The sequence below is a fragment of the Drosophila erecta genome, unplaced genomic scaffold, assembly GCF_003286155.1.
Source record: "Drosophila erecta strain 14021-0224.00,06,07 unplaced genomic scaffold, DereRS2 tig00000055-arrow-pilon, whole genome shotgun sequence".
NCBI lineage: Eukaryota > Metazoa > Arthropoda > Insecta > Diptera > Drosophilidae > Drosophila > Drosophila erecta.
The window spans coordinates 2162510-2175572 of record NW_020825200.1 but is presented as its reverse complement, the minus strand read 5'-3'; the positions used below and the strand labels follow the sequence as shown (position 1 = coordinate 2175572).

The window sequence follows — 13063 nt, the reverse complement described above, 5'->3', positions numbered from 1 at the left end:
AAAAAAAAATATCTATAATAAATTTCTACTCAGGTTCCACCGAGATTTGAACTCGGATCGCAGGATTCAGAGTCCTGAGTGCTAACCATTACACCATGGAACCAGTTGATGGCTAAACGACAAAACCCATAAAAATTCTACAACACGTGAAAATGCTGACTTTGTTGATGGCTGTCATTAACTTTGATTTAAATAAATATAAATATTTATATTATTATTTAACATTATTGCTTATTTATTCAAATATTTTCAAGTAAAAAAATATCAACCGTTTTGGTTCGAATACCATCATACAATTTTTCTAGTTTCTGTGAGTCCTTAGAATTTAAGCTGATGGTACTTACCAGTCTATACTAAATTACACTAAGGATTATTAATATAGGTCTGAAGCTAAAGAAGAGTTTTAATTAATGTATTAAAAAATAAAAAGATATAAAAAATTTTTCTCATTCAGGTTCCACCGAGATTTGAACTCGGATCGCAGGATTCAGAGTCCTGAGTGCTAACCATTACACCATGGAACCGCTTGTCGCTGTGGCGTCCACGGCACCTGAGAATTTCCGCTGGCCCTTGATGCGGATGATTTTCAAAAGGTAAAAGGTTTAATCGCAGAAATGCATGGTAATTTGCTCTTCAACGTTTAATTTGTTCAACTTTTGTTATTTTTTTTTGCATTTTTCAAGCACTTATGACTAATTTGATTTGCCAGCACGCGCATATCCGTAATCCGTATTCAGATGCATAATCACGAGTCGTTTGTCGGTTTGCATTGTCCAGGGCACTTAGCCGTAGTAGGAGTAGGGCGAAGCGTAGTATCCTCCGGAGTAGGCGTATGGGCTGGCTCCATAGTAGAACTGGGGGGCGGGCTCGGGGCTGGCAATCGGGATAGGAGCGGGATTGGCACGGGCAACTGGAGCGGGCACAGCCAGAGCAACGGCGAAGAGGGCAGCGAAAACGACAACCAGCTAGGAGAGGAAAAAGGATGGTACAACAATGAACTTTAACGATTTTTGTATGGTATTAAAACTTGACAGTGAAGCTTCAATTTAGCTTGCTCAACTTTTCCTATGCACAAGGATTCTGCTCGTGTTGCCCCAAACTCACCAGCTTGAACATGTTGTTTGCTTTGATTTTCCTTGAGGACTTGAGGTGCTTGTGTAGCGATTGCAGTTTGTGATTTGATGCTGTTCCCCACCTGCCAGCACTCTTATATAGTCCTCTGCCAGCCGGCCAAATACGGCCAAATTCGCACTCATGACTTATTTATGATGTCGCACTTCTGGACTCTGATCCGATTTATGGCCATTTCTGTTTTGCTCACATCATTCGGCCATAGGTTTATTTTCTATTTTTACTGCGATAGTTTTTGTCAAGCCAAAAGCAAAATTTCCTTCGCATTCTAATGACTTCTTATTCTCCGGCGATCTATGGTGATGGAATCGCCTTGATATAGACTGGCCTTGAACGTGATTTCAGTCCGAGACTGGAGAATATTTCTTACTACGCTCATTGCATTTTAATTGGGAATTTCGGGTCTCGAATTTGGTCTACCATTCAGGTGATTAATGATTGGAAGACATCGTCGGGTGTACCCAATGTGATTGCGAATTATATTGTGTTTGATGCGATTACTATCGTGATGACAATTGTTTGCGGAATTAATATTGGTAATTAGTAATAAATTGCGCAGAATAATTTTATTTACAGAATACTGGCTCATTAAATATCACTGGTACACCAGGTGCTGTATTGATTCCCTTTTTGAATTCAAATCAATTCCAAAAGGCTAGAAATGCACTTGCGACTTAAACTTTTCAGGCTCTTTTTCATAAACACTATTCTAAGATGGCTTTTAAGATTATTATGCTTACCCAATATAGTTAGTCTCATTCACTCATACACGAAATCGAATGATATTCCAAACGCATAACACAAGATTCTATATAGAATATAGAGTATATACCTATAAGTATATAACTTCTATATTCCCTCGCTTAACAATTCAAAAAGCGGTTTCAGTATCCCTCTATCTTCAACAAATCCTCTTATCTCATCGACTTCAATTCCGGCTGCAAGTGTATTGCATCAAAATTGCGAAATCATGTATTCTTAAACTCCCATCGAACTCGATCGAATTGACAATAAAGCCAAATGTTTGCCGCCGGCCAAAACGAAACCAAAAGCCGATATAAAAAGAGTCAGCGAAAGGACAGTGAGTTGACAAAAAGAACGACACACATTTGGGGCTTTTGGGGAAGGGGTTAGTATGGAAAGTGGATGCCTCGCCGGAAGAGGGGCACACTTACTGATGATGGTGATGGTGGTGATGATGGTGGCGATGTCGTCAGCAAACAGATTAAGAAACAATAACGCTGTTTTGTGCTCAGTACATTTGGCAGGCATTAGACGAGCGCATTGAGAGCCGTAATGAGCCATAAACTTGGCTGGCGGGTATGCATGTGGAATACCAAAGTGCGATGCAGTCAGCGATGAGGGGAGGAGGCAAAGCGGTTCAGATCCGACTCAAAACGCCAATGTTTGTGGTTGTATAAAAGGCTGCAATCTGGCAAACATCGAGTGCAGTTCGATTTTGTTTGTCAAATCGAGAATTAACCCTTTCGTCATCATGCTGAAGCTAGTGAGTGTTTGCCTTGCCGGAGGACATCAGCCTTTGATCTCGTAACCGCTGAACGAATGCCCTTTGTGTCCGCTCCCACAGGTACTACTCTTGGTCGCCGCCCTCCTGGCCGTTGCCATGGCTGTTCCCGCTCCAGGACCCAGTCCAAATCCCGCCCCGGTACCCCAGTTCGTCTACTCCGCCGGCTATCCGGCCGTGGGCTACGCCTCCCCGTACGTCTACTACGGCTGAGCCCAGTATCCGGATTCACTGAATAAAGCCTTTTGACATGTGCATGGACAACCAGTTTGTTTCGCTAGATACAAATAGTTTGGCCTATTTCCCATTTTTGAAGAACAGTAAATAAATTGAAATCATACATTTAAAAACTTTTATATGTACTTTCATTTCTCCTGGGAAAAAGCTTGTACGAAAAGCTTTACAGCAATTTATAAAGTTTTATTGCACAGAATGGTTAAATGTAAAATTTTTGGAAATGCAATCCGAAACTTGGTTTTATTTATGGTGAAAATCTGTGAATCTACAGAGAATTTTGCTGTTAACTGTTATAAACGCCAGGAACGACATAGTAATTTAAGCACAAAAGCTCTGCTTTATTGCAATCCTGTTGTGTAAAAGCACAGACTACCCCGCAATAAAGCTCAAAGAATGCTTTTCACCCCATGCATCCTTGCCCCTGAGATGCCGTCCTCAACATTTCGAAATGCAAATGCCTAGATACATGTGCCTGTAAGGAAGTTGCCAACTGAAATGCCGACGAAAAGTGTGCCAACATAGCGAAGTTCCTAATAGATGAAGTTTTCCCTTTTCGGCCCGACTTGCTGGCGATGGGGCAACAAGGATGTGGCAGGACGAGCGATGACTTCAGTGTACTTTCTGATTTCGCAACGGTTCGAACGTGAGCGCGGCTGCAGGAATCGAAGGACTCGCTTTCTGGGAAAGTCATCCCGAGGACTTCGTACTCGCACTCGCACTCGCACTTCGTCAAGTATCCGCCGTGGATGCCGAGTGTCCTGTGGTGCAGTTTCAGTCGAATCTCGACGTTCGCCTGCAATGGATCAGGGGATTCCCCAGCGGCGGCTCCGCACGTCAGCCAAGTAGAGCGCGGAAATTGAACGTAAAAACGCTCGCCGGATATGTTTGCCGGATATGTCAACCTACGCGGACCTCTACCTCCGTCCGGTGGCCTCCTCCTCCTCCGATCCGAGTGCTTCCTCTAGTGCTAGTGCTTAAGAAGCAGATAAAAAAAAAGGCGAGCAGGCCAGGAACCACAAAGCGAAATAGCCAAAAAGAGATATAAAGCATAAATGTTGGCCCTGAGTTGGATGATGATGTCATGCCATTGTGCTGGCCGAAAGTGAAAGTGTTGTTGCCGCTTTTCCGGCTTTTCCGGGTGACACATGAGCGGCTCAGTCATGTGCCATTATCCCTCAAGTGCACGACCAAGTAATTAACTGCGCAAGTTACTCTACGAAAAAAGAAACGTGTAATAAACTCACTGCGAAAAATTCGAGATTTAGTGGAATTGCCCATTAAGGATTATAGCCACATAAAGGATACCCTCGCTGAGCTATGGATACTCTAATTGCGCTCTGCTCTCTGCTGTTGTTACTCCTTTCGCAAAATGGTAGGATAATCTTAGATCCAAGCAGGATTTCATTTGTCCCACGTTAAGTTGGACCGCTTTTGGGGCAAACTCTTTGCACAGGAATATATTTTCACTTTGCCTTTCCACTCTCTTTGTTTTCAGAATAATGAAATTCATAGCTGAATGCCAAATGAGTTCATTTGTTTGGCCAACACTTTTGGCATTCCTTTGTTTTCGCATTTTTGCAGAGTGTTGTGTTTGTGGATTTCTTTTCAAATTTCTTGATGAGCTAAATATTTTATAAGCGGCAAAAGAACGATTAAGCACATAGGTTATCAGCTCAAACATTTTAATTGCTCTATTTGAAACTTTAGTTCATATGGTTTTAGTTTTTAAACCTTTTGATATTCGTACTGCTTTTAGCTTCAGTTGCCCTTAAATTTTCCATTTTTCGTGCGCATCCAACTAAGACAAATATTTGCTAACAGAAATCTGCTTTCAAATGTTGCGGAAACAGCCTCTCAAAGGGAAACTTTTTGTTGGGCCAACCGTTTTTTTCACCAACTTCTCTTGTCCCTGACCAAACACACATTTTTTATCTTTTGCGGCTACGCAATGTGGCATGGAAATATTACACATACGCCCATTGCGCCCTCAGCCTAAAAGTATGCAATGGCAAGTGCCGAGCGACAGAGCAGGATGCACAGGCATTTAAGTAGTGCTAAGCCATGTGCAAGCGCTTTGTCAGCGTCGGAGGAGCCTTCAGCCTTCAACCTTCACCCAAATTAGCCCATGGCCATGTGCCTCTCGAAGATGAAACGATTCATGGGAACCGTGCTAAGGAATTCATTACGGCGAAGGAAGGCGGTGGGGGCGAAATGAGCATGTGCCCAACTCAGCCACTTGACGGGCTTTGAAACAAGTTACCAGTTAAAAAATACAGAGCCAAAGGGAAAGATGGAAGATGGGTTCTCAGCTGAGGCATAAAAACTACTACACTGCCTAACACAATCAAGATGATTGGTGGCTGCGTTTTGCTTAGCAAAACCTCCATAATAAGTTTGCAGTGTATTACCTCTGCAATTTCACGTATCCCTCTCCTGGTGCCCCTCATCATATCGAACTTGATTGATATGCAGCGCACAAAGGAGCCAAACCCTAACAATCCAATTGCAGAAATTGTACCTCCACTTATGTGTGTGCTCCTATATTGCTTACGAATTTGAATTTTTATTGAATTTGCTTCAACGTTCGCCACCCACACTGCCTGCCCATCAAATAAAATATTATTAAATTCAATTTGATGGATTTGATGCTCTCTGTGCCAAGTATTTCAAATGGCAAGTGGAGTGCGCTTCTTGATTGAGTTGAAAAAGCGCAATTCGATAATAGATGAAATTCGGCAAATCAATTGCCTAAAGTTTGTTAGTTGCTCGAAATGGCTTCCATTTCCAGATTTATTTGCATGCAAAATGAGTTGCAAAAACGCAGTACAAGCGTTCACGTTATTAAGCAAGCAGTTTTTCGATAAGACCATTCATTAAATAATTGAAACATTATACACGTACATACAACATCAGCAACGTATTGGTTTCTAGCTTACATTTATTGTGGAAAAATGCACCAAAAACTTCGGCAAACATATCATATCCCGGCTTATGTTTTCAATGGTTTCCGTTTGTATGTACACGTGGTGCTATAGATTCAATTACCAATAATTAATTTAGCCAGCCGTCAGCAGCATGTCCAAAAAGAAATCACACACAACATGTTGTAAAACAAGCTCTTATCCCTTTTGCAAATAGTTTCGGATATTTGTTTTCAATTTTGTCTGCACAAAAGCTCTCCAACTGTTTGACTGAAATTTTAGCCGGCCAAAGCTAAGCATTCCAAAGGAGGGTTTACCCTCCATTTTGTAGCTGGGCTCGGAAAAGTATAATAAAAAATACGAACGCATTTGGGGAATTGAGGAATTTGCCGCTTTGGGATGCGCCATAAAAAGCTGACGAAATCATATGAAAATACTGGCTAAAATACAAAAAGTGTGACATTTAACTAAAAAAACTGCTACAATTCATTGTAAAAGAAACAACAGGCGAGTTACAACTATATCAATACAGCTAAATAAAGAAAAAATTGTGCCAATATAGCATTGTTACTTTTTTTTGCTGTTTGCTGCATCCTTTGTAATAACAAAATGATTGTTGACCATAGTTTGCCCCAACTCCTCTCGCTCTGCTATTTATGAAATGAAAATGTCAGAGAGGAATTTCTATTAAAAGTGCAGCCCAAATGGATGAGGCACTCGCATATTTCGCAAGAAATTAAAATATTCAGAGCAATTCGGACAGCTAATTAAATGCTGGGCAAAACAAATAAAAATTCGCGTTAGATTGGGAAAAAAGGCGTAAAAAAGAGGGGGGAACTGTCCATATAAATTATGATTATTTTTATGAGCTGCCAAGCCAAGTCAACAACACTACGCCTTGAAAATAAATAAATTTAATGCAAAAAGCGCCACATCTTGCCATCTTGCCCCTTGCAGCTGCAATCCTCGGACAGCTGGACAGCACGAGCAGCGGGGGGAGGGGCAGTGGCAGCCTGCCCCCCGCCACACCGCCCCCGCCCCCGCCCCAGCCACCCCTCAGCCTGCAGCCTTCGACGCCATCAATAATGCATTTTGTAAATGAATCCTTCATCATCTTCTGCCAGACAGTACAAAAGGATATCGACACCAAGTGGCGCGATCCCAGCGGACAGACCCGTGAGAACACCAAGGGACGCGTCCACATCGAGAAGAAGACGACGGGTAAGTGGTAAGGTGGTAAGGTGGTAAGGTGGTGACCCCGCCGAGCGGATAAAGTCACTGGCTGCTGTGCCCGCGCATCCTTGTGCAGGATGCACGGGAGAAAGTTGAGCGGAACGACCTGGTTGTGAATAATGGCCGCCTTATTAAATCATTGCCAAAACAGGAAGCTATTAAGAGTGCCCAGGCGACCACAAGACTGCTTTGAGCATAAATAATGGCTTTCTTCCAAGAATTCAAGAATTCTCGACTCAATTTAAGCAGCAACTATGATTCGAAGTAGTGAACTCCCACTATTTCCCATCCAGCCAGTGGCCCAGTACCTGTGATTGACCTGAAACTCACCATGGAGTTCTTGCCGCCGTGTTTGTCCTTTGTTTCAGGACTCCTGGCATTAGTTTTCGAGCACATCGCCCTGGAGGACAGGGGGAACTGGACCTGCGAGCTGAACGGAAGCGGAAACGGGAACGGGAATCGCAATGTGAATGTAGAACGTGAATTTCTGGCCTCCTTCGAGCTGCTCGTAAATCGTAAGTTGACTTCAGCTTTGGGGACTTGAAAGGCATTAAAGAAACGGGGTCGTAAAATCTGCAGCTGGATCTGTTTACTTGTCCTCTTAGTTGTGATTCGGCAGGACTGCCAATTGCTGGGCAAACGAGTGCAGTTTCCAGTTGGTAACTAAGGAATTAAACATTTATGAGCTTAGCCAATGGCTACTTTATTTAGATAACGAACTCACTTCTGCATGCATTTCAACTTGATTATTTGGCTGACAAAAAAGGTCAACCTCATTCAGCATCTTTAGCCACAGACCACAATGCTCTCGACTACTTTGTGCAACCACAATTCCGGACCAATTTCCGACTGACAAATCATTTAATGTGTTTACAAATCGGAGTGACTGCTTCGCCAGTCACATTTAAAGTAAGGCAATGAACCAGAACACAATCTGTCAACTTTCCAATCAAAAAGGGACCAAGTAAGCCAAGTGGAGGAGCAGCAAAGAAGCTGCTTAGTTATATATACACTGCGTAGCATAGTGGCATAGTATCTATAGGGTGGGGGCTATCATGCCTGCATATTTACACACGGAATTTGAACAACGCACTCCCTCCCCTCTTCCCCCTACATCATCTAACTTGGCCCGCAGAGAAAATCTCATTTGGCAAGACGGAGCAAGTGCAGTCGGTGCGCGAGGGACGCGATGCGATGGTCAATTGCTTTGTGGAGGGACTGCCCGCGCCGGAGGTCTCCTGGCTCTACAATGGCGAATATATAAACAGTAAGTGGCACCCTGAACAAAGGGTCAACCCGGCTATACTATAGCCTATATAATGAATGCCCATCATAGTGGTCATAAATATTTGAATACATTTAAATATGTCATGCATCTTTTCTCGGAATGAACTCTTACTTTGCTTTTATCATTTTCAATGCACCATCTTATTTCTCAGAATTCATTTCCGTTGAAGCCTGCTTACCCGGATTTGTTTGGTTTCATTTTCTGGTTGCACCACGCACTTGGCCAACTTCTTGACCCTCTGCTTTGTTTCGTTCGCAGCCGTTAACTCGACGAAGCACAATCGCCTGTCCAATGGCCTGTACATCAGGAATGTGAGCCAGGCGGATGCCGGGGAGTACACGTGTCGGGCGATGCGCATAACGCCGACTTTCTCGGATTCCGATCAGATAACGATTTTGCTAAGGATACAACGTAAGTGTCGCCGCCCCACTCCGGCTAACGGAGCAGGACACACGCAGGACGTGCCGCACTCGATAATATTTAATCTGGAATTTATTCTGCTCCCCACTTGTTGGCAATTGCATTTGGCTGCCGTTGGCTGCAGTGCAAGGAGCTGTGCAACAAAATCTTTGCTGATGGCAGCTTAAAGTTGTTCAAGTCCCCTCCGATTTGCCCCCTGGGGAGTGAGCATGCTTCGTTGGCTTTAATGAGATTTCCAGCTCCGAGCAAAGTCCCGATTGAAGTTATCCGTATACCTCCAGCAGTGGGAAACGAATTCCTTCCGGATGTCAGGGTCAAGTAGCTGGCAAATGCAAATTATTGATGCAAATTTCATAATGAACATATTACGAGCCAAGACGGGATTCACTTCAAGGGGAATAGGGACTTATGCTCAGTGGTGTCAGGGGATATCCCCGGCAGTAGCTAAAAGTGTTGCATGTCGCATCAAAGTGTACACAAGAATGATTAATGAAGTGATTTATGATTAGCCTACCGTATTGCTCGTCCAGTTATGGCCCAAACACACGAGAAAAGTTAGCTTATCGCAGTCAATAATTCCTGGTGTGTGCAAATCCAAAAAACGGTCTTCTGGGACTCATTTGTTTGGCTGACACGGCCGAGTTGCTGCCATCGATATCGCAACATATGGCTTCATAAACAAACCAACACCAGGCGAGCCAAGTATCCAGAAGCTCGGTCAACTTGATCCGAGCTGCTCGTCCAGCATCCTAATCCCCTTCGGAATTGAGTTGCCGTCAAAATTTTACTAATGACTGCCGCTCGAATATTTGCACAAGTCAAGCTCAGCACACTCAGAAAAATCGATGCTCGTTTGAAAGAACTATCTATGGATACTCATTGTAGGACTGGGTTGGTTTTAGTTAGAAGTATAGGCTAGGAAGGCTTGTGGAAGTTGCTTAGAGCTGCCTCAGTTGCCCCTGTTTTTTCTGAGTGCAGCTGGGTCCAGCCAAGCGGAGCAATCCGTCGGACTGTTGGCAACTGGAGGGCAAACAGCAGGCGAAACCGAATGGATACCGAAACTAATTTGCTGCCCAGCAGTACACAGTAAGGGGATTCCGAGTGGAAGCAGAAACAGTGGCAGCAGTTGAAATGCTGCAAATGCGGCAATATATAGGTTTGCATTTTCCCAGCAATAAACTTCAATGGACCGCATCGGCGACGAAGGCGACAAGGACCCCAAGGACACCAAGGACACTGGCAGCACTGCGAAATGCTAAAATGTGCTATTAGCCGGCGGCAAGGGGTGGAGGTCCTGCGAGTCCTTGGGCAGCACACAACTTACAGTGGGAAACAGTTATTGAAACTTAATTGCTTCGGCTGCCCTACAATTTAGCTGGACACCTTTAACCAGAAATGATTTACTCACATTATGCAAATATAAGGCTGCTAGTTCCAAGGCAGATACTATTACTTCGAAGGACACTTTGATCTTCCTGAAAGCCATCGCGATCTGCCCTTATCTGGCTATCTTTATTGAACCAATTCCAATAGACTTTCCACTATGCAAAGATGGCTTTCCAAGGGGGCAGAGAAAGCGAGAAAAATGAGATTCGCAGCAGAGACTGATTCAATTTCTCGATACAATGCTCAGTTGTTCCTTGCTATCCGTTCCTCGACTCAAGTCTAAAGCCATTTCCTGATATTTTTCCCAGGGAATTAAAGGAAAATGTAAGAAAAAGTCGGATATCTGTTGTTCAAGTGATTTGATTATTGCGGTTTCTTGCACTTCACGTTGTGCAGGCGGCAAGGCAGTCAATATTGGTTTGGGTACACTTTAAATATGTTTTGTCAGAGTTCGATTTTTAGGTTCAAAAGGTTAAGTTTGCTTCATTTAAAGGGTTAAAGACAAATACGTGGGGAGGAAGATACTCGTATCCTGCCATAAATTTTGCCACCTTTTTAGAAGTGAGAACAAGCAAAACGGCGCACAAAGTTTCTGTCAGCATGCGGGCGCAAAAACGTACACTGGGAGAAAACTCGATTGCAAATAATCAAGAACTTTTTGTACTTATGTACGCATATCTTACACTAAATACTTTTCAAAAGCATATGCCTAACAACAAGTTCCTGCCAGTGAAAGCTATATGTACTCCATATTTTTCGGAGTGGACTCGCCCCACTCACTGTCTTCCCAACCACGAAACGCCTGTTACCCCTTTCGTATCTATTTCAACCCCCCGCTCAGATAAACCCCACTGGTTCTTCAACGAGACCCTGCCCCTGCAGTACGCCTACGTGGGCGGGGCCGTGAACCTGAGCTGCGACGCGATGGGCGAGCCGCCACCATCCTTCACCTGGCTGCACAACAACAAGCGCATCATGGGCTTCAATCACCGCATCTTCGTGGCGGACTACGGCGCCACGCTGCAGCTGCAGATGAGGAACACCTCGCAGTTCGGCGACTACAAGTGCAAGGTGGCCAATCCGCTGGGCATGCTCGAGCGGGTGATCAAGCTGCGGCCGGGACCCAAGCCCCTGGGACCGCGGCGGTTCCAGCTGAAGAAGCTCTACACCAATGGCTTCGAGCTGGACATCCAAACGCCATGGATGTCCAACGTCTCCGACGAGATGCAGATCTATGGCTACAGGGTGGCCTACATGAGCAACAACGAGTTCAAGTTCAGCGCTGGAAACTGGAGCTATGCCAAGCAGAGGGACTTCTCCTTCCACGGCGGTGAGTAGCTAGTGCTATTGCATATAATGCAAGAATGGGGTTCAAAGTTCGCAATTTTATTGCAAGCCTATTAATATTATTATGCACTCGTATAATCCGCTTTCATCGATTGTTTGCATATGCCTAAAATTTGCTGCCTAAAATTCGCTTCAATGGCAACAAGCGCATTTTATTTTGGCTCACTTCACACAACACTTTTCAAAGGACTAATTAAGCCCATTTGAATATGCGTTAGTGCACTTAACGTGTTTTTCATATCATACCACTTCCAGGCAAGCACTTCATTATTCCCCACTTGGAGGCGAACACCACGTATCTGATGCGGGCGGCCAGTAGGAATCTGGCAGGATTGAGTGACTGGAGCGCCGTGAAGACGTTCACCACGGCCGCAGGATGCAGCTGGAGTCCTTGGCTATATCCGGCTTATGGACTCATACTCGCTTTGATCTGGACATAGAGATGGAGCTATTCCGATCACCAATACCAAATGCAATCCCATCCCGAACTCGTTATTGTTGCGCTGAGTTTTCTGTTTTCTTGTATCTTCTGTGATAGAACTTTGTGTGTGCAATTCACTTTAACCTAACCCAAGAGTGTTGATGGAGGGAATTATTAAACGAAATGCTTTTAGCTATATATAGACGACATTTGTTTAGCCTATTGCCAATTTTTGCTGCCAACTTTCATTCATCGAACGCATTTTTTGTACGTTTTTTATGAGAAATTATTATCGAACGATTTTGATGAGGGTGGAATCCTTACGATACATACAATACATATGCATTGTCAACTCTACCTTATAGTTAAATATGAAACGCCCAACTCTACATAAATGTTGTTCAAGCTAAAGATAACTAAAGACGATATACAAGCAAAAACACACACAAAAGAACCGAAAACTTTGATGAATTTTACAAAACACAAACGGAAGTCCAAATTATTGATTACAGAGTAAATGGATGCAGAGCAAATCAATAATAGAACATGGATTGAATTAGCTTAATTGAAGTGAAAAACGAATACCAGAAATGAGAATCGAACCCCGAGTAAAAAGTAAAGAAATGTTTAGCTGGTAAGCAGTGCGTATGAGTAATATGAAAATAAATTCAACTGAATGTGTATAAAACTGACTTTGATTTGAATCTGTTTTCTGGGGTGGAAGAAGGTAAGACTATTATAATTACATCAAGGTATTTTCTATGCTTTTATACTACAAATAACATTTTCTTTTTAATTACATTAATAGTGCTCTTGTTTAATTCAGCAGCCAGCCATTTGTTGAATATTCTGGCATGCCGCTCCCTTAAAATGATTCCGCCCTTTGATGATTCTCCGTCGACCTTTGTTTGTCACCTACCGTCATAAAAATGTTTATCATACTCATTAGCGCACATCTCGCATTGCTTTCAGCCCATAAACATCCAAGGACAAGGACAAACATCCTAGAACAAGGACAAAGCCTTGAGCCAAATGGAGGCTCATTGGTTATGCCAAGCAGGCTCCCAATTACCAGGATGCTTCTCCACCCTGCTGCCAACAGTTTACCCCCTTTGGGGCAATAAAAAAAGAACATAATAAACTAACTCATAAAA

The 13063-nt window shown here is 43.5% G+C and overlaps 3 protein-coding genes and 2 non-coding genes across 5 annotated transcripts; 2 read left to right on the top strand and 3 right to left on the bottom strand.

Moving 5' to 3' along the window:
• Positions 1–31: 31 nt before the first annotated feature.
• Positions 32–103, bottom strand: Trnaq-cug. Its single transcript has one exon. It is a non-coding gene; the product is annotated as a tRNA-Gln (tRNA).
• A 349-nt stretch (positions 104–452) lies between these two features.
• On the bottom strand, positions 453–524 carry Trnaq-cug. The gene has a single exon. It is a non-coding gene; the product is annotated as a tRNA-Gln (tRNA).
• Positions 525–619: 95 nt separating this feature from the next.
• Positions 620–1223, bottom strand: LOC6543386 (neuropeptide-like 4). Its single transcript, XM_001968308.3, has 2 exons — positions 1105–1223; positions 620–965 (listed from the first exon to the last, which is right to left on the bottom strand). The coding sequence occupies exons 1-2, from the start codon at positions 1114–1116 to the stop codon at positions 783–785; spliced, it is 195 nt and encodes a 64-aa protein (XP_001968344.1). The 5' UTR covers positions 1117–1223; the 3' UTR covers positions 620–782.
• Positions 1224–2585: 1362 nt separating this feature from the next.
• Positions 2586–3005, top strand: LOC6542645 (neuropeptide-like 4). The gene is made up of 2 exons (XM_001968307.3): positions 2586–2638; positions 2720–3005. The coding sequence occupies exons 1-2, from the start codon at positions 2627–2629 to the stop codon at positions 2867–2869; spliced, it is 162 nt and encodes a 53-aa protein (XP_001968343.1). The 5' UTR covers positions 2586–2626; the 3' UTR covers positions 2870–3005.
• Positions 3006–3499: 494 nt separating this feature from the next.
• Positions 3500–12591, top strand: LOC6542669 (neural cell adhesion molecule 2). Its single transcript, XM_001968306.3, has 7 exons — positions 3500–4265; positions 6772–7035; positions 7416–7562; positions 8183–8314; positions 8594–8746; positions 10983–11471; positions 11744–12591. Exons 1-7 carry the CDS (start codon positions 4211–4213, stop codon positions 11926–11928), a joined length of 1425 nt encoding a protein of 474 aa, XP_001968342.2. The 5' UTR covers positions 3500–4210; the 3' UTR covers positions 11929–12591.
• The last annotated feature ends 472 nt before the right edge of the window (positions 12592–13063 follow it).